The following is a 22,448-nucleotide window of genomic DNA, read 5'->3' on the forward strand; positions in this document are numbered from 1 at the left end:
TACGGTGCAAGCCAGTCCCACTTTACCAGGGCATTGAGAGGCCTGATCGGCGATCCTGAAAGGGACCATTCCCGAAAGGTATCGTTTCTTTTTAATAAGACTACTGAGCACCACAAAGATCATCCAGCCTGCTGCTGGCCCATTCTCGTTCTCCCAATTCCCCTCCCCCATCCTTTCCTGGAATCCAAGCTCTCCCCTCTGGGACATGGCCTAACCTTCTGGCTGACTGATTTTTCCACTGCAGCCTCGGTCGCATGTTTGGCACCGCGGTTCACCAGCAAAATGGGAGCTGAACCTGAAAGTGGCTTGGGCTTCCCAACTGCCCCATTCGGCACATCGCCGATATCGCTCCCGTTTGGCACCCAGACAGACATTCTCAGCCATTGTGCGAGTGTACGTTGGGGAGTTCTCTTCCACTGTTGTGACAGAGTATATTGAGATGCACTTTTGTACTTTGTAGCTAGTCGGTGCTGTAACTGACCCGGGACTGCTTGGATTCCAGGAAAGGATGGGGGAGGGGAATTGGCATCGGCACTGGGTGCCCGAAGTGGGAATGTATACTGCACGTTGATGAATTCATAAATGGAAAGAAAGAAAGAACTTGCATTTATAAGGCGCTTTACAGCCAATGAAGTACCTTTGAAGTGTAGTCACTGTTGTAATGTAGGAAATACGGCAGCCAATTTGCACACAACAAAGTCCCACAAACAATGAGATAATGATCACATAATCCGTTTTAGTGATGTTGCTTGAGGGATAAATGTTGGCCAGAACTCTGAGGAGAACTCCCCTGCTCTTCTTCAAAATAGTGACATGGGATCTTTTACACTCACTGGCAGTTATAGGCTTTAATTCAAGTCACCCCTCTCCTTGACTATCTCCATTGGTTCATTGTCAGCCAGTGCATTGATTTCAAAATCCTCCATTCTCGTCCATAAATCCACCCATGGTTTATGCAGCCATCTCCAGCTGTACATTCCAGTCCACACCCTCTGGTCTGCTGTGCATCCCGGATCCCTCCACTTTACAACCAGCAAGAACCTTCAGCTGTCATGTCCATAAACTTAAAAATCTCCTCCAAAGCTGCTTCACCTTGCTACACTCCTTCCCACCAACAATAAGCTCCTCAATATGTATCTTTTCGATCACAGCTTTAGGGTGAGGGATTTCAGTTATGTGGAGAGACTGGAGAAGCTGGGATTGTTCTCCTTAGAACAGAGAAGGTCAAGGGGAGATTTAATAGAGGTGCTCAAAATTATGAAGGATTTTAACAGAGTAGATAGGGAGAAACTGTTTCCACTGGCAGGAGGGTCGATAACCAGTGGAACAGATTTATGGTAATTGGCAGAAGAACCGGGGTGGGGGGGTGGTGTGATGAGAATTTTTTTTACACAGCAATTTGATATGATCTGGAATGCACTGCCTGAAAGAGTGGTGGAAGCAGATTCAATAGTAACTTTAAAAAGGGATTGAATAAATACTTGCAAAGGAAAAAATTGCAAGGCTATGGGTCAAGAGCTGGGGATGTGGGACTATTTGGATAGCTCTTTCAAAGAGCTGGCATAGGCACAATGGGCCAAATGGCCTCCTCTGTGCTGTATGATTCTATGATTTAGTAACTCCTCTAACTCTCGCTTGGTTTTTATCACACCTCCCCCATGTCAAGCACTTTGGGCCATTTGCCACATTAAAGGTGCTATATAAATGCAAGTTGTTACGTGTGAGTTATCCAGTCAGCCTCACTTGTTGGAGATAATTATCAAGCAACAACAGCTAGCCATGGCATATAGCTTTGCACTAGGTATTGCTCGTCAATCAGTACATTTCCCACAACTTCTTGTTCACAGTAAGTGGATTGAGACAGAGTTCCTGGAAGCAGTACATTCTCACCGATCTACAATTCAAGCAGCAGTGAAACACCGTTTGGGTATTTCCTTAGCCTCTGCAATACTCCAAGTCTTGGATTGCTGGTACTATGACTCGCCACCGGGGGAGATTATGTCTCTTGGAGTCATCAGTAAAGGTGAGCCATCTTAAAATATCTTTTCTGCCTCTAATGTTTCCCCTCTTCTCTGCAGTTGCTGACTCGTACAGGGAGGGGTACAGATCCATAAGCAAAAGGTCCCTCATCTAAGTGGCCATTTTTCAAGTACAAGCTTAGGTATTTGCGGAAGACATCTCAGCTTAGCCCGGTCCTGTCCTCACTTAACGTCCACTCTTCCCAGCAGGAGTTACAGGAAGGAGTAGGAGACCTGATTGATTTCTCTGCTCTCTAATCCAGCAAAGCTGAGGCCAGCTGTAGCATCGCTTAGTATCATAGTAGGTTGCAGCACAGAAGGAGGCCATTGTGCCTGTTTTGGCTCTTTAAAAGAGCGATGCAATTAGTCCCACCCCCCTGCTTTTTCCCTATAGCCCTATAATTTTTTTCCTTTCAAGTATTTATTATCCAATTCCCTTTTGAAAGTTACTATTGAATCTGATTCCACCACCCTTTCAGGCAGAGCATTCCACATCATAACAACTCACTGCATAAAAAAATGTTTCCTCATGCCATGTCATAGTATCAAAGTAGGTACAGCACAGGAGGGGGCCATTCGGCCCATCGTGCCTGTGCCGGCTCTTTGAAAGAGCTATCCAATTAGTCCTATTCCCTTGCTCTTTCCCCATAGCCCTGTAAAATTTTTCCCTTCAAGTATTTAGCTAATTCCATTTGAAAGTTACGATTGAATCTGCTTCCACCACTCTTTCAGGCAGTGCATTCCCGATCATTACAACTCGCTGCATAAAAAAATGTTTCCTCATGTGGCTCTTTTGCCGATCACCTTAAATCTGTATCCTCTGGTTACCGATCCTTCTGCCACTGGAAACAGTTTCTCCTTATTTACTCTATCAAAACCATTTATGATTTTCAACACCACCATTAAATCTCCACTTAACCTCTGCTCTAAAAAGAACAACCCTCGATTCTCTAGTCTCTCTACATAACTGAAGTCGCTCATCCCTGGTACCATTCTAGTAAATCTCTTCTGCACCCTCTCTAAGGCCTTGACATCTTTCCTAAACTGTGGTGGACACAATACTCCAGCTGAAGCCTAACCAGTGTTTTATAAAGGTTTAGCATAATTTCCTTGCTTTTGAACTCCGTGCCTCTATTAATAAAACCTAGGATCCCATATGCTTTTATAATTGCCTTCTCAACTTGTCCTGCCACCTTCAAAGATTTGTGTACATACACTCCCAGGTCTCTCTGTTCCTTTATCCCCTTTAAAATTGTATCATTTAGTTTATATTGCCTCTCCTTATTCTTCCTACCAAAATGTATCATCTCATACTTATCATAGAATCATTTCATAGAATGGTTACAGCACGGAAGGAGGCCATTCAGCCCGTCGAGTCCTTGCTGGCGGTCTACAAGAGCAATCCAGCTAGTCCCATTCCCCGTAGCCCTGCAAATTTTTTCCCTTCAAGTACTTATACAATTCCCTTTTGAAAGCCACAATTGAATCTGCCTCTGCCACCCCCTCGGGCAGTGATTCCAGATCTTAACCACTCACTGTATAAAAAAGTTTTGCCTCATGCCGGCTTTGGTTCTTTTGACAATCTCCTTAAATTTATGTCCTCTGGTTCTTGACGCTTCCGCCAATAGGAACAGTTTCTCTCTATCTACTCTGTCTACACCCTTCATGATTTTGAACACCTCTATCAAATCTCCTGTCAACCTTCTCTGCACTAAGGAGAACAACTCCAGCTTCTCCGGTCTATCCACGTAACTGAAGTCCTTCATCCCTGGAACCATTCTAGTAAATCTCTTCTGTACCCTCTCTAAGGCCTTCACATCCTTCTGAAAGTGCAGTGCCCAGAACTGGACACAATACTCCAGTTATGGCTGAACCAGTGTTTTATAAAGGTTGATCATAACCTCCGTGCTTTTGTACTCTATGCCTCTATTTATAAAGCCGAGGATCCCGTATGCTTTCTTAACCGCTTTCTTAACCTGCCCTGCCACCTTCAAAGATTTGTGCACATACGCCCCCAGATCTCTCTGTTCCTGCACCCCTATTAGAATTGTACCCTTTAGTTTATATTGCCACTCCTCGTTCTTCTTACTAAAATGTATAACTTTGCACTTTTCTGCATTAAATTTCATCTGCCACGTGTCCGCCCATTCCACCAACCTGCCTATGTCCTCTTGAAGTCTATAACTATCCTCCTCACTGTTCACTACACTTACAAGTTTTGTGTCATCTGCAAATTTGGAAATTGTGCACTGTAGACCCAAGTCCAAGTCATCAATATATATCAAGAAAAGTAGTGGTCCCAGTACCGACCCCTGGGGATCACCACTGTATACCGTCCTCCAGTCCGAAAAACAACCGTTCACTGCTACTCTCTGTTTCCTATCACTTAGCCAATTTCCTATCCATGCTGCCACTGCCTCTTTTATTCCATGGGCTTCAACTTTGTTGACAAGCCTATTATGCGGCATTTTGTCAAACACCTTTTGGAAGTCCATACATACCACATCAACCTCATTGCCCTAATCAACGCTCTCTGTTACCTCATCAAAAAACTCAATCAAGTTAGTTAAACACGATCTGTCTTTAACAAATCCGTGCCGGCTTTCCTTAATTAATCCACACCTGTCCAAGTGGCTATTAACTTTGTCCCGGATTATAATTTCTAAAAGTTTCCCTACCACTGAGGTTAAACTGACTGGCCTGTGGAGGTACTGGCCATAATCTTCCAATCATCCTTAGATATGGAGGTGGTGCCAGAGGACTGGAGAATTACAAATGTTACACCCTTTTTTGAACAAGGGTGTAACATTTGTAATTCTCCAGTCCTCTGGCACCACCTCCATATCTAAGGATGATTGGAAGATTAGGGCCAGTACCTCCGCAATTTCCACTCTTAATTCCCTCAGCAACCTAGGATGCATCCCATCCGGAATGGGTGGCTTATCTACTTTGAGTAGAGCTAGCCTTTCTAATACCTGCAACCATCTTCAGCCAGAAGTGCCGAGTGGATGATCCATCTCAGCCTCCTCCCTATATCCCCACCATCACAGAAGCCAGTCTTCAGCCAATTCGATTCACTCCACGTGATATCAACAAACGGCTGAGTACACTGGATACAGCAAAGGCTATGGGTCCCGACAACATCCCAGCTGTAGTGCTGAAGACTTGTGCTCCAGAACTAGCTGTGCCTCTAGCCAAGCTGTTCCAGTACAGCTACAACACTGGCATCTACCCGACAATGTGGAAAATTGCCCAGGTATGTCCTGTCCACAAAAAGCAGGACAAATCCAATCCGGTCAATTACCGCCCCATCAGTCTACTCTCAATCATCAGCAAAGTGATGGAAGGTGTCGTCGACAGTGCTATCAAGCGGCACTTACTCACCAATAACCTGCTCACCGATGCTCAGTTCGGGTTCCGCAAGGGCCACTCGGCTCCAGACCTCATTACAGCCTTGGTCCAAACATGGACAAAAGAGCTGAATTCCAGAGGTGAGATGAGAGTGACTGCCCTTGACATCAAGGCAGTATTTGACCGAGTGTGGCACCAAGGAGCCCTAGTAAAATTGAAGTCAATGGGAATCAGGGGGAAAACTCTCCAGTGGCTGGAGTCATACCTCGCGCAAAGGAAGATGGTAGTGGTTGTTGGAGGCCAATCATCTCAGCCACAGGACATTGCTGCAGGAGTTCCTCAGGGCAGTGTCCTAGGCCCAACCATCTTCAGCTGCTTCATCAATGACCTTCCCTCCATCATAAGGTCAGAAATGGGGATGTTCGCTGATGATTGCACAGTGTTCAGTTCCATTCGCAACCCCTCAAAAAATGAAGCAGTCCGAGCCCGCATGCAGCAAGACCTGGACAACATCCAGGCTTGGGCTCATAAGTGGCAAGTAACATTTGCGCCAGATAAGTGCCAGGCAATGACCATCTCCAACAAGAGAGAGTCTAACCATCTCCCCTTGACATTCAACGGCATTACCATCGCCGAATCCCCCACCATCAACATCCTGGGAGTCACCATTGACCAGAAACATAACTGGACCAGCCATATAAATACTGTGGCTACAAGAGCAGGTCAGAGGCTGGGTATTCTGTGGTGAGTGACTCACCTCCTGACTCCCCAAAGCCTTTCCACCATCTACAAGGCACAAGTCAGGAGTGTAATGGAATACTCTCCACTTGCTTGGATGAGTGCGGCTCCAACAACACTCAAGAAGCTCGACACCATCCAAGATAAAGCAGCCTGCTTGATTGGCACCCCATCCACCACCCTAAACATTCATTCCCTTCACCACCGGCGCACTGTGGCTGCAGTGTGTACCATCCACAGGATGCACTGCAGCAACTCGCCAAGGCTTCTTCGACAGCACCTCCCAAACCCGTGACCTCTACCACCTAGAAGGACAAGAGCAGCAGGCACATGGGAACAACACCACCTGCACATTCCCCTCCAAGTCACACACCATCCCGACTTGGAAATATATCGCCGTTCCTTCATCGTCGCTGGGTCAAAATCCTGGAACTCCCTTCCTAACAGCACTGTGGGAGAACCGTCACCACACGGACTGCAGCGGTTCAAGAAGGCGGCTCACCACCACCTTCTCAAGGGCAATTAGGGATGGGCAATAAATGCCGGCCTCGCCAGCGACGCCCACATCCCATGAACGAATAAAAAAAAAACCTCCTCTTTATCAATTTTTAGCCCATCCAGTATCTCAACTACCTCTTCTTTTACTGTGACTTAGGCAGCATCTTCTTCCTTGGTAAAGACAGATGCAAAGTACTCGTTTTGTACTTCAGTCACGCCCTCTGTCTCCATGCATAGATCTCCTTTTTGGTCCCTAATTGGTCCCAGCCCTCTTCTTACTGCCCGTTTACTGTTTATATGGATTTGGATTCCCTTTTATGTTTGTCGCCAGTCTATTCTCATACTCTCTCTTTGCCCCTCTTATTTCCTTTTTCACTTCCCCTCTGAACTTTCCATATTGAGCCTGGTTCTCACTTGTATTAGCAACCTGAAATCTGTTAAATGCCCCTTTTTTCTGCTTCATCTTATTCTCTATCTCTTTCATCATTCAGGGATTTTATTTTTAATCCCACAAGCTTTCGGGGGCTTTCCCCTTCCTCAGGCGGTGTGGAAATTAATTTTCATTTCCACACCGCCTGAGGAAGGGGAAAGCCCCCGAAAGCTTGTGGGATTAAAAATAAAATCGTTGGACTATAACTTGGTGTTGTAAAATTGTTTACAATTATTAACCCCAGTCCATCACCGGCATCTCCACATCATTCAGGGAGCTCTGGCTTTAGTTGTCCTACCATTCCCCCTTGTGGGAATGTACCTGGACTGTACCTATACCATTTCCTCCTTAAAGGCCGTCCATTTTCAATTACAGTTTTGTCTGCCAATCTTTGATTCCCATTTACCCAGGCCAGATCCGTTCTCATTCCACTGAAATTGGCCCTCCTCCAATTGAGTATTTTTACTCTAGATTGCTCCTTGTCCTTTTCCATAGCTAATCTAAACCTTATAATACATGATCGCTGTTCCCTAAATGTTCTCCCACTGACTCTTGCTCCACTTGGCCCATCTCTTTCCCCAGAACCAGATCCAGCAATGCCTCCTTCCTCGTTGGGCCGGAAAAGTACTGGTCAAGAAAGTTCTCCTGAACACACTTCAAAAATTCCTCCCCCTCTTTGCCCATTACACTATTACTATCCCAGTCTATATTAGGATAGTTGAAGTCTCCCATTATCACTACTTTATGGCTCTTGCACCTCTCTGTAATTTCCCTGCAAATTTGCTCCTCTATATCCTTCCCACTAGTTGGTGGCCTATAGAATACACCCAGTTGTGTAATGGCACCTCTATTGTTTCTTAACTCTAACCAAATAAATTTTGCCCTTGACCCCTCCAGGACATCCTCTCTCTCCAGCACTGCAATATTCTCCTTAATCAATTCTGCCACTCCCCCTCCTTTCTTTCCTTCCCTATCTTTCCTGAACATCTTGTATCCAGGAATATTTGGTATCCAATCCTGCCCTTATTTGAGCCAGGTCTCCGTTATCGCCACAACATCATAATCCCATGTGGCTAAGTGCGCCTGCAGCTCACCAACCTTATTTACCAAGCTTTGTGTGTTTACACACAAGCACTGTAAACCTATCAGGCCTTCTTGTATTCTCTCTTAGTCTGATCCCACCTAATACACTACTATTTCTTACTCTAGTTCTATCTGTCTCTCCCGATCCTTTGTGCACCTTGCTTCTCCTTTCCAATGCTACATTCTGGTGCCCATCCCCCTGCCAAATTAATTTAAACCCTCCCCCACAGCACTAGCGAACCTCCCCGCGAGGACATTGGTCCCAGCACTGTTGAGGTGTAACCCGTCCAGCCTATACAGGTCCCACCTCCTCCAGAACTGATCCCAATGCCCCAGGAATCTAAAACCCTCCCTCCTGCACCATCTCTCCAGCCACGCATTCATCTGCTCTATCCTCCTATTTCTGTACTCATTAATCCGGAGATTACTACCTTTGAAGTCCTGCTTATTAATCTTTTTCCTAGCTCCCTAAAATCTTCCTGCAGGACCTCATCCCTCTTTCTACCTAAGTCTTTGGTACCGATATGGACCACAACCTCTGGCTGTTCACCCTCCCCCCTCAGAATGTTCTGTAGCCGCTCAGTGACATCCTTGACCCTGGCACCAGGGAGGCAACATACCATCCTGGAATCACATCTGTGGTCGCAGAAACGCCTTTCTGTTCCCCTAACTATTGAATCCCCTATCACTATTGCTCTCCTGACCTTTCTCCTCCCCCCCCCCTGTACAGCTGAGCCACTCATAGTGCATTGGACTTGGCTCTGGTTGCACTCCCCAGAGGAACCCTCTCTCCCACTCGTTTAGAGAGTGAGATGCACTCAGGAGACTCCTGCACTACCTGCCTGGTCTTCCTTGTTTGTCTGGCGGTCACCCAGTCCCTCTTTGCCTGCACTTTCTTTAGCTGCGGGGTGACCACCTCCTGAAACGTGCTATCCATGTAGCTCTCAGCCTTGCGGATGCACTCCAGTGATGCCAGCTATTGCTCAAGCTCCAGAACCCAGAGCTCGAGCTGACGACACTGCATTAAATGTCATCTGCCGTGTGTCTGCCCATTTCACCAGTCTGTCTATGTCCTCCTGAAGTCTGTTACCATCCTCCACATTGTTTACTACATTTCCGAGTTTTGTATCATCTGCAAACTTTGAAATTATACCCTGTATACCTAAGTCCAGGTCATTAATGTATACCAAAAAGAGTTCTAATACCGACCCCTGAGGAACACCACCGTATACTTCCCTCCAGTCTGAAAAACAACCGTTCACCACTATTCTCTGCTTTCTGTCCCTTAGCCAATTTCCTATCCACTCTGCCACTGTCCCTTTAACCCCATGGGGTTTAGTTTTGGTTACAAGTCTATTATGTGGTACTTTATCAAATGCCTTTTGAAAGTCCATATACACAACATCAACCGCACTACCCTCATCAACCTTCTCCTTTACTTCAACAAAGAACTCAATCAAGTTCGTCAAACACAATTTTCCTTTAACAAATCTGTACTGACTTTCATTTACCAGCCCATACTTTTCCAAGTGCCAATTAATTTTGCCCCGGATTATTGTCACTAAAAGTTTCCCCACCATCGATGTAAGGCTGACTGGCCTGTAATTGCTGGGTTTATCCCTCTCCCCTTTTTTGAACAGTGGTGTAACATTAGCAATCCTCCAGTTCTCCGGCACCACCCCATATCTGAGGAGGAATGGAAGATTGTGGCCAAAGCCTCCACAATTTCTACCCTTTACTTCCCTCGGTAACCTAGGGTGCATCCCATCTGGACTGATGACTTTTCTACTTTGAGTACTGCCAACCTTTTAAGTGCCTGCTCTTTATCTGTTTCTATCCTATCCAATATTGCTACTACCTCCTCCTTTACTGCTACATTGGCAGCATCCTCTTCTCTAGTGAAAACTGATGCAAAGTATTAATTTAGTACCTCAGCCTCCACAAGAAGATCTCTTTTTTTGTCCCTAAAAAGCGGTCCCTTTGACTTTCCTTTTACAATTTATATGTTTATAAAAGACTTTGGGTTCCCTTTTATGTTAGCCGCTATTCTCACACACTCTCTTTGCCCCTCTTATTCATTTTTTAGATCTCCTCTGTACTTTCTGCATTTAGCTTTGTTCTCTACTGTATTATGAACCTTACAGTTGTCATAAACCTCCTTTTTCTGTTTCATTTTAATCTCTATATCTTTAGTTATCCAGAGAGCTCTAGCTTTGGATGTCCTTCCTTTCCCCTGTGTGGGAATGTGTCTACTCTGTACCCGAACCATCTCCCCCTTGAAGGCCTCCCGTTGTTCAATTACTGTGTTGCCTAAGAATTTCTGATTCCAATCCACCTGGGCAGAGATCAGAAAATGCAACCAAGGCCATGAGCAGGCAGCGCATTTTCCAACCTCACATCTGGCGTGCTGAGCCACTTCCATTAATCAGCGATAGTTGACAGTTCAGTAGAACTAGACCAGAAAACCCCCGATCAGACCTTCTTATGATAAAATTCTCCTTATTCTCAAGCCTCACTCTGTTGTTCCCAAGGCCACTAATACCTGCATGTTACCCACTCATAATAAATACAAACAAAATTAAAATCAGCAGCTTGAATTTCACTATATCCAAAACTATATATAATGTAACCTGTTTATCCAGAGTGGTTAGAATGTGGAACTTGCTTCCACAAGGAGTAGTTGAGGTGAATAGCATAGATGCATTTAAGGGAAAGCTGGATAGGTACAGGCGGGAGAAAGGAATAGAAGGAAATTCTGATAGGGTGAGATGAAGAGGGGTGGGAGGAGGCTCATGTGGAGCATAAACACTGGCATAGACCTGTTGGGCCAAATGGCTTGTTTCTGTGCTGTACATTCTATGTAATATTAGAGTCAATCTTATGAGTCTGCATAGCCAGCAGGGAATGTCACCCACTGTCCGGGTGAATCAGAAGTTCAAGCATACACTGCCCATGGTTTTCTGACCACTGCCTGAATTTCCAATCTGCCCTGCTCCTGATCAAGGCTCCCATTCATAAAATTATCCCTGAAATTCTTGTATATTATTTTCTTCTGCAGTGTCTCAGTGGAACAACTTAGTTAGTGGCAAAAGATGCACGAGAGCAACATGGAATGACTCTTATTTATTTTGCTTGCTTCCTGTGGAGAAGTTTCTGGCATTCACTTCGTAGCTTTCCACAGCTGTAACGTTTTCCAAACTCTAACCCTCCCCCACCGTTTAATATTGTTTGTGGATGTGGGCACCACATGAGGCAGGCACTGTGCCTGACTCTGTGCACAGATTAATTTTCATTGCAAAACCAAAGTGAAGGATCAAGGTCTATTGTACAAGACGTCACCAAGTTTGAAAAGAGTAAAACAGTGTATTAACGTAAATCAAAGTGGGAAGATAGGATGAAAATGCAAGTCCGCAGAGGACACAATTGTGATCAATATTGCATGCACTACTGGGTACAAAATATACAGTGGGATGTTACTAATTGTAAAATAGGCAGTGAAATGAATAATTTTTTGGTATTTATCATTAACTGGAAATCTAAGCTCTCCAGTCTGGGAGTTGAATTTCATCTATAGTGCACTGTTTAAAATGTTTGCATAAAATCCCTTTTGTGCACTATTTTAATATGGCCATTAACCCTAACCATTGCGTTAAAACAGTACACAAGAATCTGTCCTAGGGATGAGACGTTAAACCGAGGCCCCTTCTGCCCGCGCATGTGGACGTAAAAGATCTCATGGCCCTGTTTCGAAGAAGAGCAGGGGAGTACTCCCCGGTGTCACGAAAACAGATTATCTGGTCATTATCGCATTGCTGTTTGTGGGACCTTGCTGTGCGCAAATTGACTGCCGTGTTTCCTATATTACAACAGTGACTACACTTCATTGCCTACAAAGCACTTTAGAACGTCCTGAGATCATGAAAGGCGCCATATAAATGCAAGTCTTTCTTACACAAATCTGTTAAATGGTGTACTACGAGAGGAAATTAACTCCCCCAGGTTACAGGAATTTCATATGACTGCTCCATGTTCAGTTGTTACAAGACATATTTGAAATATTTATTGAGATGCGGTATGTTTTGATTCCGTGTGCCAGGTGATTTCGATATTCCATCGGGACTCATCTTCTCCGTGCCAGTTCGATTCTGTGGTGGAAAGTGGGAGATCCAAACACAGATTGAGGTCAGTGAGGAGACAAAAAAAAAACTGAAGTTCATTGTTGGAGAACTGAAGTCGGTAAGTCTCAATAGCAATAGAAATTTATTTTCACCCTGCCTGACAAAGTAATCCAATCTTACACAGAACTGATGAAGGGGGGTCCCAGCACAATTGAGGGTAAAAAAAAAATCAACAAAAATGAAGGTTCTCATAACCGGTCTGATGCCTCCATCCTTAAACTAAGCACAAGTCTCTCTCGTACTCTGCTTGGTATTGTCAGAAGACACCCTTCGAATTTCATCTGTTTTCAAATACACATTACCCACCCCCGATGCCCAATCGGTAATAAATGCATATTAACCAACGGACATGTAGGAATCAGGTAACACTGGAAGTGCATTGCAGTCACAGGCACAGGAAATTCACAGAGGGTGAAATCCGTCTAAGGGAGGCAGCGCTAAACGGGGCGATAGCAAATCGGTCCCCCGTTTTACACCCGCCTCATTTTCTTTTTCATTAAAGTCAATGGAGAGAAATATCAGGCGAGGTGTAAAAAGGGCGGCCGATTCACTATCACCCGTTTTGTGCTGCCTCCCTAAGACAGATTTCACCCCTTATATAGAGTGAGCACTGCCACTTCCTAGAGCGGCAACATCCCCAAAAAGAAAGGTAACCCTGAATAACCATGTCAGTAAGTTGTGGACTCATCCTTATCATCAACCTATCCTAAATTCAATTAAATGATTACTTATCTATTAACCTGAGGCAGATTTGTTCATTTAGTGTCCATCCAGTGACCACATGTTCAGGTTGCATGAACTGAACGTGAGATGCATGAAATGCATCAAAAAGCAGATACCCTTCCACAATTTTCACATTACATTATCTTCCTGAACGTTGAGTAGGGGATGTGCATTGTCTCCCAGACACAGTGTCAATGGGTTTTGGTGTTCGTACAGCCTGCCGACCTGAAGGTTGCTTGCTGCCAATCCCGCACCACGCAGACAAGATCTGTCATAATGCGATCGACAAAGCTTGCTTTTCTGCCACGCTTACCTTCCATTTGCAGACCTTCGCTCCATTTCACCACAGCTTCTACAGCAACCACAGCCAGTAATATTTCATTATTAGAGCTGTTTAAGGCACTAAAAAGCCCTTTCAGCCCACACAAAATGGCTGCCATATTTTCATACATAACAACAGTGACTGCACTTCCAAAGTAGCTTTGGCTCAGTGATAGCACTCTCTAGAAGGTTGTGGGTTCAAGTCTCACTCCAGAGACTTGAGCACATAATCTAGGCTGACACTTCAGTGCAGTACTGAGGGAGGTGCCGTCAATCGGATAAGACATTAAACCGAGATCCCGTCTGCCTTCTCAGGTATGGATGTAAAAGATCCCATGACACTATTTGAAGAAGAGCAGGGGAGTTCTACTGTCCAATACTAATCCCTCAACCAATGCCACCAAAACAGATTATCTGGTAATTTATCTCATTGTTGTTTGTAGGAACTTGCTGTGTGCAATTTGACTGCCACGTTTCCCTCCATTACAACAATGACTACACTTAAAATGCACTTTGGAACATCTTGAGGTTGTGAAAGGCACTATATAAATGCAAGTTCATTCATTCAATTCATTGGCTGTGATGCATGTTGGGACATCTTGAAGATGTGGAAAGTGCTTATATATGCAAGTTCTTTGCTGTTAAGAGGTGCTGAACAATGCCTGCTGCCTGGGTAGTTTGTTTGCTGCTATCAGCAGCAACATGGGGAGTACTTTCAGCAGCGGGCTTGGAGTACAAGCCACAGCAGGCTCCTGCCTGCTGAACTAGTCTTTATAATTATTAACACTGTAGACAATCACAGCACCTGAAATGGAGAAATGATCATCTGTTGTATATGTGTGCTTTAAACTGGGTGAGTTGTGTGCCCACCGCAGTAGATAGTCACTCCTATCTTTGTAATCTTCTCCAGCCCTACAACCCTCCGAGAACTCTACTTTCCTCCAATTCTGGCCTCTTGTGCATCCCCGATTTCCTTTGCCCCACCATTGATGGCCCTGCCTTCAGCTGCCTAGGCCCTAAGTTCTGGAATTCCCTCCCTAAACCTCTCCGTCTCTTCACCTCTCTCTCCTCCTTCAAGACGCTCCTTAAAACCTACCTCTTTGATCCCAGCTGTCCTAATATCTACTTATGTGGCTCGGTGTCAAATTTTGTCTGATTACACTCCTGTGAAGCGCCTTGGGACATTTCACTACGTTAAAGGCGCTATATAAATGCAAGTTGCAGTTATTTGATAGAATCTATATTGAAAGAGTAGAATAAGCTGACTTGGTGGTAGAGATGAATGACACATTTCTCTGGCATTTGAGACAGATCCAGCAGCTGTATAAATGGCATATGTCTCCTGTACTAGTAGCATACAGCTCATGCATGCATAATACTTGTGACTGTGCCAGTTCCTATTTGGTCAGTACTGCTTGTGCTTGGTGGTGTCAAATTGTAATATCATGATACCATTGTACTTTGACTCATGTTCAGGCCATTAGGCTGAAACTGTGCTGCAGCCAAGTCAGTCATGGAATCAGAGAATTTTACTGCATAGAAACATGCCATTCAGTGCTGAAGTCTGTGCCAGTGCTTTTCTCCACTTGAGCCATCTATTCTAATACTTCAACTGTAACCTAATTGAGGACTTGTACAAATTCAGCATCACTTTCTTGCTCATCTGCCCTCTAAGTTGGACGTAAAAGATCCCATGGCACTATTTGAAGAAAAGCAGGAGTGTTCTCCCCAGTGTCCTGGCCAATATTTATACCTCAACCAACATCACTAAAACAGATCTTCTGGTCATTATCACATTGCTATATGTGGGACCTTTCTGTTGTAATGTAGGGAATCTGCTGCGATTCCCTACATTACAACAGTGACTACACTTCAAAAGTACTTAATTGGCTGTAAAGTACTTTGGGACGCTCTGAGGTTGGGAAAGGTGCTATATAAATGCAAGTCTGTCCATCTGTCTGCCTGTCTGTCTTTCTTTCTTTCTTTTTCTTATTCTATGCCTGTATATACAAAACTAAAGATTCCATTGACCTGAACCGAACTGGTTCACTAGTGTCCTTCAGAGAAGGGATCCTACCTCCCCTACATAGTCTGGCCTACATGTGACTGTAGTCCCGTACAACATGGTTCACTCTTGACAACAACAAACTGCATCTATATAGCACCTTTAATGTAGTAAAACGTGCCAAGGTGCTTCACAGGAGCATTATCAGATCAAACTTGGCACCGAGCCACACAAGGAGCTATTAGGACAGGTGACCAAAAGCTTGATCAAGGAAATAGGTTTTAAGGAGTATCTTAAAGGAGGAGAGAGAGGTAGAGAGGCAGAGAGGTTTAGGAAGGGAATTCCAGAGCTTAGGACCTAGGTAGCTGAAGATATGGCCGCCAATGGTGGAGCGATTAAAATTGGGGATAAGCAAGAGGCCAGAATTGGAGGAGCGCAGAGATCTCAGAGGGCTGTAGGGCTGGAGGAGGTTATAGAGATACAGAGGGGTGAGGCCATGGAGGGATTTGAACACAAGGATGAGAATTTTAAAATTGAGGTAGATGTTCATCTTCAGCGCCTGGGCAGTAATCAGGTGGGGCAGATAGCCCGCCCTTTATAGAACCCACACGGTTTTCATCCCATAGCTTTCCTTTGAAGGAAAATCAATAAAGGGCAAGTGATCCACCCCATCACATTACCGCCCAGGTGGCGAAGACAAACATCTACCCCTTACTGTCCTCTAAAGTGACGTAGCAAACCGCTCAGTTGTAAAGACAATCACTAAAAGAAAGTCAGCCACCACTTTCTCATTTCAACAAGGCATGGGCAATAAATGTTGACCGTGCCAGCATCACCTACACCTTCAGAACAAATTAAAAAGTTTTATTGTTTCAAATTTTTCCTTTAACTCAGTCCAATTTTTTTCTTTTTACCCCATCCCACAGGAGATACAGTTAAATTTCACTTTCATGGAAGGAATTGAGTCAGAATCAAGTATCTCTTCTGCTCAAGATCTGCAACTTGCATTCAAAGACAATGGAGAAGGATCTATTTTTTTTAAAGAATGAGGATTCAGTTATAATAGAAGAACAGCAATCAGAGAGGTAGGTATTGTTCTTCAATCATTTGGTTACACTCCATATATAAGTACATGGACTCAGGAAGGTCAGGTCGTTTAAGAGATTTTTCCCTCAAAAACACCACAGAACACCACGGTTTGGAGAGGGGAAGGTAGAAGTATGACTGCTTTGCTTCAGGCACCACAAAGAACAGCATTCTGACCCAACCCCACCCCAACACAAAGAAGAGTAGATCCTGAACATGCTGGCAAACTATGCTGGTTCCCCGACAACCGCCAACAGAACAACCCGATCCTCAAGGTGCAACACTCATCAAGCGTCTAGAATTATGCCAACAGACTCATAGGCAATATACTTGTGTTTTCACACAGTTACTATGTAAGTAAAGGTACAACTCAACCAATAAATGAAGCAACGTAATATTGCTGAAAAACACATTTTTAAAGAGATACTTTGCAGGAGGAGTTATTTTTCCTTATTTTGTCTTGTAACAATTCTTAACATTGTTTTGCTCGAACAGAAATATTCACAACCCTTTGGAAATCTTCCCCATTGTACATGGGTGTGCTTCAATTTGGTTGTTTGGGGTAGGCACAAAGCTGAGATGATGTACTTCCTCACATGGAGGGAAAGCAAATTGGATTTATGCTATGTTACCATTACATGCATCCTATCAATTAGTTACAGTGTGGCATTGACTGAATTCGGAAGAGCAAGTGTCCGTCTCATATTCTCAATGAGGGCATGGTAAAGAGCAGGGTGACAGGGAGGAGCTAATTGAGATTGGTGTTGAAGGATCAGTTCCAAGGTTACAAATATTCCCCTTCTCACGTGGGAAAAATTCCATGACTTGCGATTGAGTAATATGTTTGGATCATTACCTATATCCAACCCTCTCTGCGAATTTAAATTGTTGCTTAGTGCCAGTTACTGCAAAGCATTCCTGTCTCAATTTCAGGCTTTTACAGAACCGTTTTCTCTCTTTGGTTTCACAAGGGTTTCTATAATCAGATCTTGTCCCCTATGATTGGAAGTCGTACTTTTTTTGTGATCTGCAGTTAGAGTATTGTAACCCAATAATGTACAAATACCCTACTTGCAGTAATCTGCTCACTTGATTTCACATATGGGTGCTACCCTACCTGCACTCACTTTGGCTTAATGGATGTTAAACACAAGTGAGATTTTACAGGCTTAATTAACTGATACATTAATTTATAGTTAAATAAAAATATGGGATACAAATGTTTAGCAAAACACTACAAAGTACGACAGAAAACATAATTACATAGAATGTACTGCAAAGAAACAGGCCATTTGACCCAACAGGTCCATGCCAGTAGATATTAGGCCAGGTGACCAAAAGCTTGGTCAAAGATGCAGATTTTAAGGATCACCTTAAAGGAACGAGAGAGAGGTGGCAAGGCAGAGAGGATTGGGGAGGGAATTCCAGAACTTAGTGCTTAGACAGCTGAAGCTGCCAATAGTGGATCGATGAAAATCGGAGATGCGCAAGAAGCCAGAATTGGGGGAGCGCAGAGATCTCGGAGGTTGTAGGGCTGGAGGAGGTTACGGAGATAGGGAGGGGGGAGGCTATGGATGGATTTGAACACAAGGATGAGAATTTTTAAATCGAGGCAATGAAATACAGTGAAAAAGAATATCTTTAGTTATAAAAATAGTCTCTAATACCTGAAGAAAGTTCTGCCTCTGAATGCCAAATTCCATATTTTTACTCCTTTTGGTATTGGCATTTTAAAATTGTAACATGCTGCATCCCACACACGTGGAACAGAATGGAATATTCCATCCGATCAGATACCAGAAAAGATTCCTGTACTTATTTTGTTTTCAACTTAAGACAAATTTAATAGTATTGTATTTCATAAAAAAGCTACATACAGTATGAACATACTGTAAGTGGTGAGGTTTCCTTTGATTGGTATTTTTAGCTAAATCATAAACGATAATCAGAGGAAATCTTCATGAAACTATTTATGATGTCTCTACACATTTCTTAGTCTTGGCTGCAGGGTAGAGGGAGATGCTCAGCAAAAGCCAGATGTTCACCCACAGGCAGGAGGAGGGAGAATTGGAGGAGCAGTTGTCCAAGGCCTCCTAACGCTGGGTCAGGAACACCTTTGACAGAGGCCTGAGACCAAGTTGTGGTCTGCTCTCAACCTGGGAATAGTGCACAACATGGGAATGGCTAAAAATTGGAAAAAAATACACCACTCAAAAAAATAAATGGGGATGGTTGGAAGATAAAAGATTAATGTGTTCTAATGAGATCAATAAATTATGTTGCAACAAAAAGGTGATTGGGACTGTGATCTGTTCATATCTTTAGATAGAATTAGCAGATAGGTTGAAGGTGGCCAGTAAGCTGAGCAGTAAAGTCTTGAAAAACAAAAGAGTACATTTTTCACGTTGACCCACAAATTTGTAAAATAGGAAGGCAAACGTGGGTTGTAATAGGTTGGAATTAGATGTTTGAATCAGGAGTAGATTGGACTGCTTCTGCCTAGCTGCTGTATTTCTGCTCATGTTCTTCTCTCTTCTATTACAGGCCATGAACCCTACCATATTTACTGTTCTCCATCTCCCCAAAGTGTGACACAAATGCAACAGACAATGGAAAGGGCCTTTGTTCACTGAAATGACAACTGTTGAATGTTACTTTATTAATTATCGAGTTCTGTTTTAAAATGTGAGTCTCACTGTTAGGACCAATTTTTAAATAATCAAACAATTCTAAAGACTTGGGATTAACTTTAACATCCTTTTTATATTTATTCAGGTTTTCTTGAATATTTTTTGTTGAAATGGTGAATGTTGGGTACCTAGCTGGGAGGAGTTACTGAGCCGGAGGGTGTGAGGGAGCTGGATCAATGTCAATGGAAGTACAGTCAATAAACCAACGTCCCTTAGTGATCGTTCCATTTCAGTGATTCACGTTGATTCACCTCCCTTGTGTCATTTGACTCAATTAATTGTCCAAAGCAATTATCCTGAAGATGTCATTAACATACAAGGATATGAGAAGAAGGATGGGAAAAATGCCAGGCCCACCACTGCAACACTCTATTCACCAGACAGTGCGACCTCCTGCATCACCCTCCCTAACCATTGGTAATCCAACTTCTGGGGGAGGCAAGAGAACACAGAGAAAAAACTCTGTAACCAGTTCCAGGGGATGGGAAATTCATCCCTGACACCCTAAGGCATTGAGCAAGCCCCAGGAGGCCATGGTTACATATGATGCATTTCTAGGTAAACTGAACCAAATCACACATTCCAGATCTGCCCAATGTCCTCTTCCCTCGGGAAATTATACGGTCCCCTTTTAAAGGAGTCTGGCATAACCACCAGTAACTTGTTCTACAACCCTCTGAGAAAAGAAAAATACTTGTAGCATCTAACCTGACTTTTTGCTTCCATATGCTCTCTAGTCCTATTACTATTCATTTGGAATATCTTACTCAAATCTGCAACGTCCAAATCCTTCATTATTTTAAAACCCTCAATCATATCCCCCCCCCCCGAGCCTAAGTTTCCACAAAGTGAATAATCTAAACTCTGTAAGTCTATGCTTGTAACTAAGAGATCAAAAGTTAGGTATCATCATTGTTCTGCGCTCTCTCTAGAGCCTCAATAAACCAGAAATTAGGACCAAAATTAGACACAATGCACTCAAGTGCAGACAAATCAAATTCTTATGTAACTGAAGAAGAGTTTTATACTTCACTGACTCAGCACTACGTTCTTCACATTAACAAATAGAAGCAAAATCAATAATCCAAAATAATTTTAAAGTTAATCATTATTCTCCAGAGCTGATTTTTAAAGGGGGACCTAATAATGATACTTCCACTAAATGAGGTTCTGACAGTGACTCTCACTTTAATGCAAAACCTAATAAGTATCTTGGAAATAGCACTTGGTAAATTCATGCATTCATGTTTATTATCCATGTTTCTATTTTATTGCCATATAATAAAATTATTTGTTTTGCATCGACTCTGTGTGAATACTTTTGATTAATGGAATTGCCGTCATCGGTGCTGGAATGGATGTGAGCAGACTTCAGACAGAAAAGTGAGCTGTTTTACACAACTGAGTGGCTTGCTGGGCCATATCAGAGGGCAGTTAAGAGTCAACCACATTGCACTGGAGTCATGTATAGACCAGACGGGATAAGGATGGCAGGTTTCCTTCCCTAAAGGGATCGTAGTCTTCAATGTCTACAAGAAGAGCATTAATACAGGAAACCTGGGAAATTGTTCAAAAGCAGTAAAAACATAGAGAGAAGGAAATGATGCTGTGATGATGAATTCATACCAGACATTGGTTGCTCAGTATTTCATGGAAATTACAATATGGAAAAATACCGTTTGGTCCAACCAGTCCATGTTGGTGTTTATCCTCATGTTGGCGAATCCCCCACCATCAACATCTTGGATGGTGTCTGAGCCCGCATGCAGCAAGACCTGGACAACATCCAGGCTTGGGCTCATAAATGGCAAGTAACATTGGCGCCAGACAAGTGCCAGGCAATGACCATCTCCAACAAGAGAGAGTCTAACCACCTCCCCTTGACATTCAACGGCGTTACCATCGCCGAATCCCCCACCATCAACATCCTGGGGGTCACCATTGACCAGAAACTTAACTGGACCTGCCACATAAATACTGTGGCGACAAGAGCAGGTCAGAGGCTGGGTATTCTGCGGCGAGTGACTCATCTCCTGACTCCCCAAAGCCTTTCCACCATCTACAATGCACAAGTCAGGAGTGTGATGGAATACTCTCCACTTGCCTGGATGAGTGCAGCTCCAACAACACTCAAGAAGCTCGACACCATCCAAGATAAAGCAGCCCGCTTGATTGGCACTCCTTCCACAACCCTAAACATTCACCCCCTTCACCACCGGCGCACTGTGGCTGCAGTGTGTACCATCCACAGGATGCACTGCAGCAACTCGCCAAGGCTTCTTCGACAGCACCTCCCAAACCCGCGACCTCTACCACCTAGAAGGACAAGGGCAGCAGGCACATGGGAACAACACCACCTGCACGTTCCCCTCCAAGTCACACACCATCCTGACTTGGAAATATATCGCCGTTCTTTCATCATCGCTGGGTCAAAATCCTGGAACTCCCTAACTAACAGCACTGTGGGAGAACCTTCACCACATGGACTGCAGCGGTTCAAGAAGGCGGCTCACCACCACCTTCTCAAGGGCAATTAGGGATGATCAATAAATGCTCGCCTCGCCAGCAACGCCCACATCCCATGAATGAATTTTAAAAATGCTACAATTATATAAAACTCTGGTTAGACTGCATCTGGAGTACTGTGTTCATTTCTGGGCACTACATCTCAGGAAGGATATATTGGCCTTGGAGGGGGTGCAGCGCAGATTCACAAGAATGATACCAGGGCTTAGAGGGTTAAATTACGAGGACAGGTTGCATAGACTAGGCTTGTATTCCCTTGAGTATAGAAGATTAAGAGGTGAGCTAATTGAGGTGTATAAGATGATTAAAGGATTTGACAGGGTAGATAGAAACTATTTCCTCTGGAGGGGGAGTGCAAAACAAGGGGGCATAACCTTAAAATTACAGCTAGGCTGTTCAAAGGTGATGTCAGGAAGCACTTCTTCACACAAAGGGTAGTAGAAATATGGAACTATGTCCCCCGAAAAGCTGTTGAGGCTGGGGGTCAATTGATATGGAACTAAGGCGGGTAAATGGAGTTAAGATACAGATCAGTCATGATCTAATTGAAAGGCAGAACACGCTCGATAGGCTAAATGGCCTGCTCTTGTTCCTACGGGTGGCAACCCTAGGCCATGCTTTTGACATGGGATTGCTAAATTTATCCTATGAACCTTCCTTGAGGCCATTTCTTACTGGGAGGAGTGAACTGCATGCTCAATCCTGCCTGAAGCAGATGGAAATCAGCCCAGGCCTCGTTTAAATGTGTTGGAATGTTCAAATCAAACTACGGTCATTTTCAGTGCAAGCTCTTCAAGAGCT

At 43.9% G+C, this 22,448-nt stretch overlaps 1 protein-coding gene across 3 annotated transcripts in view; it reads left to right on the plus strand.

Moving 5' to 3' along the window:
* Nucleotides 1-20,426, plus strand: part of mdh1b (malate dehydrogenase 1B, NAD (soluble)) — a 75,054-nt gene extending 54,628 nt beyond the window's left edge. For 2 of the 3 annotated variants that reach the window (XM_067988075.1, XM_067988078.1), the window contains 4 exons: nucleotides 1,848-2,023; nucleotides 12,215-12,354; nucleotides 16,272-16,430; nucleotides 18,976-20,426. In XM_067988075.1, coding sequence (XP_067844176.1) covers nucleotides 1,848-2,023; nucleotides 12,215-12,354; nucleotides 16,272-16,394 — 439 coding nt within the window. In that variant the 3' untranslated portion in view covers nucleotides 16,395-16,430; nucleotides 18,976-20,426. The remainder of the gene's footprint in view (nucleotides 1-1,847; nucleotides 2,024-12,214; nucleotides 12,355-16,271; nucleotides 16,431-18,975) is intronic. The other variant, XM_067988076.1, reaches the window with a different exon arrangement.
* Nucleotides 20,427-22,448: the final 2,022 nt, after the last annotated feature.

The sequence above is a fragment of the Heptranchias perlo genome, chromosome 7 (assembly GCF_035084215.1).
Source record: "Heptranchias perlo isolate sHepPer1 chromosome 7, sHepPer1.hap1, whole genome shotgun sequence".
NCBI lineage: Eukaryota > Metazoa > Chordata > Chondrichthyes > Hexanchiformes > Hexanchidae > Heptranchias > Heptranchias perlo.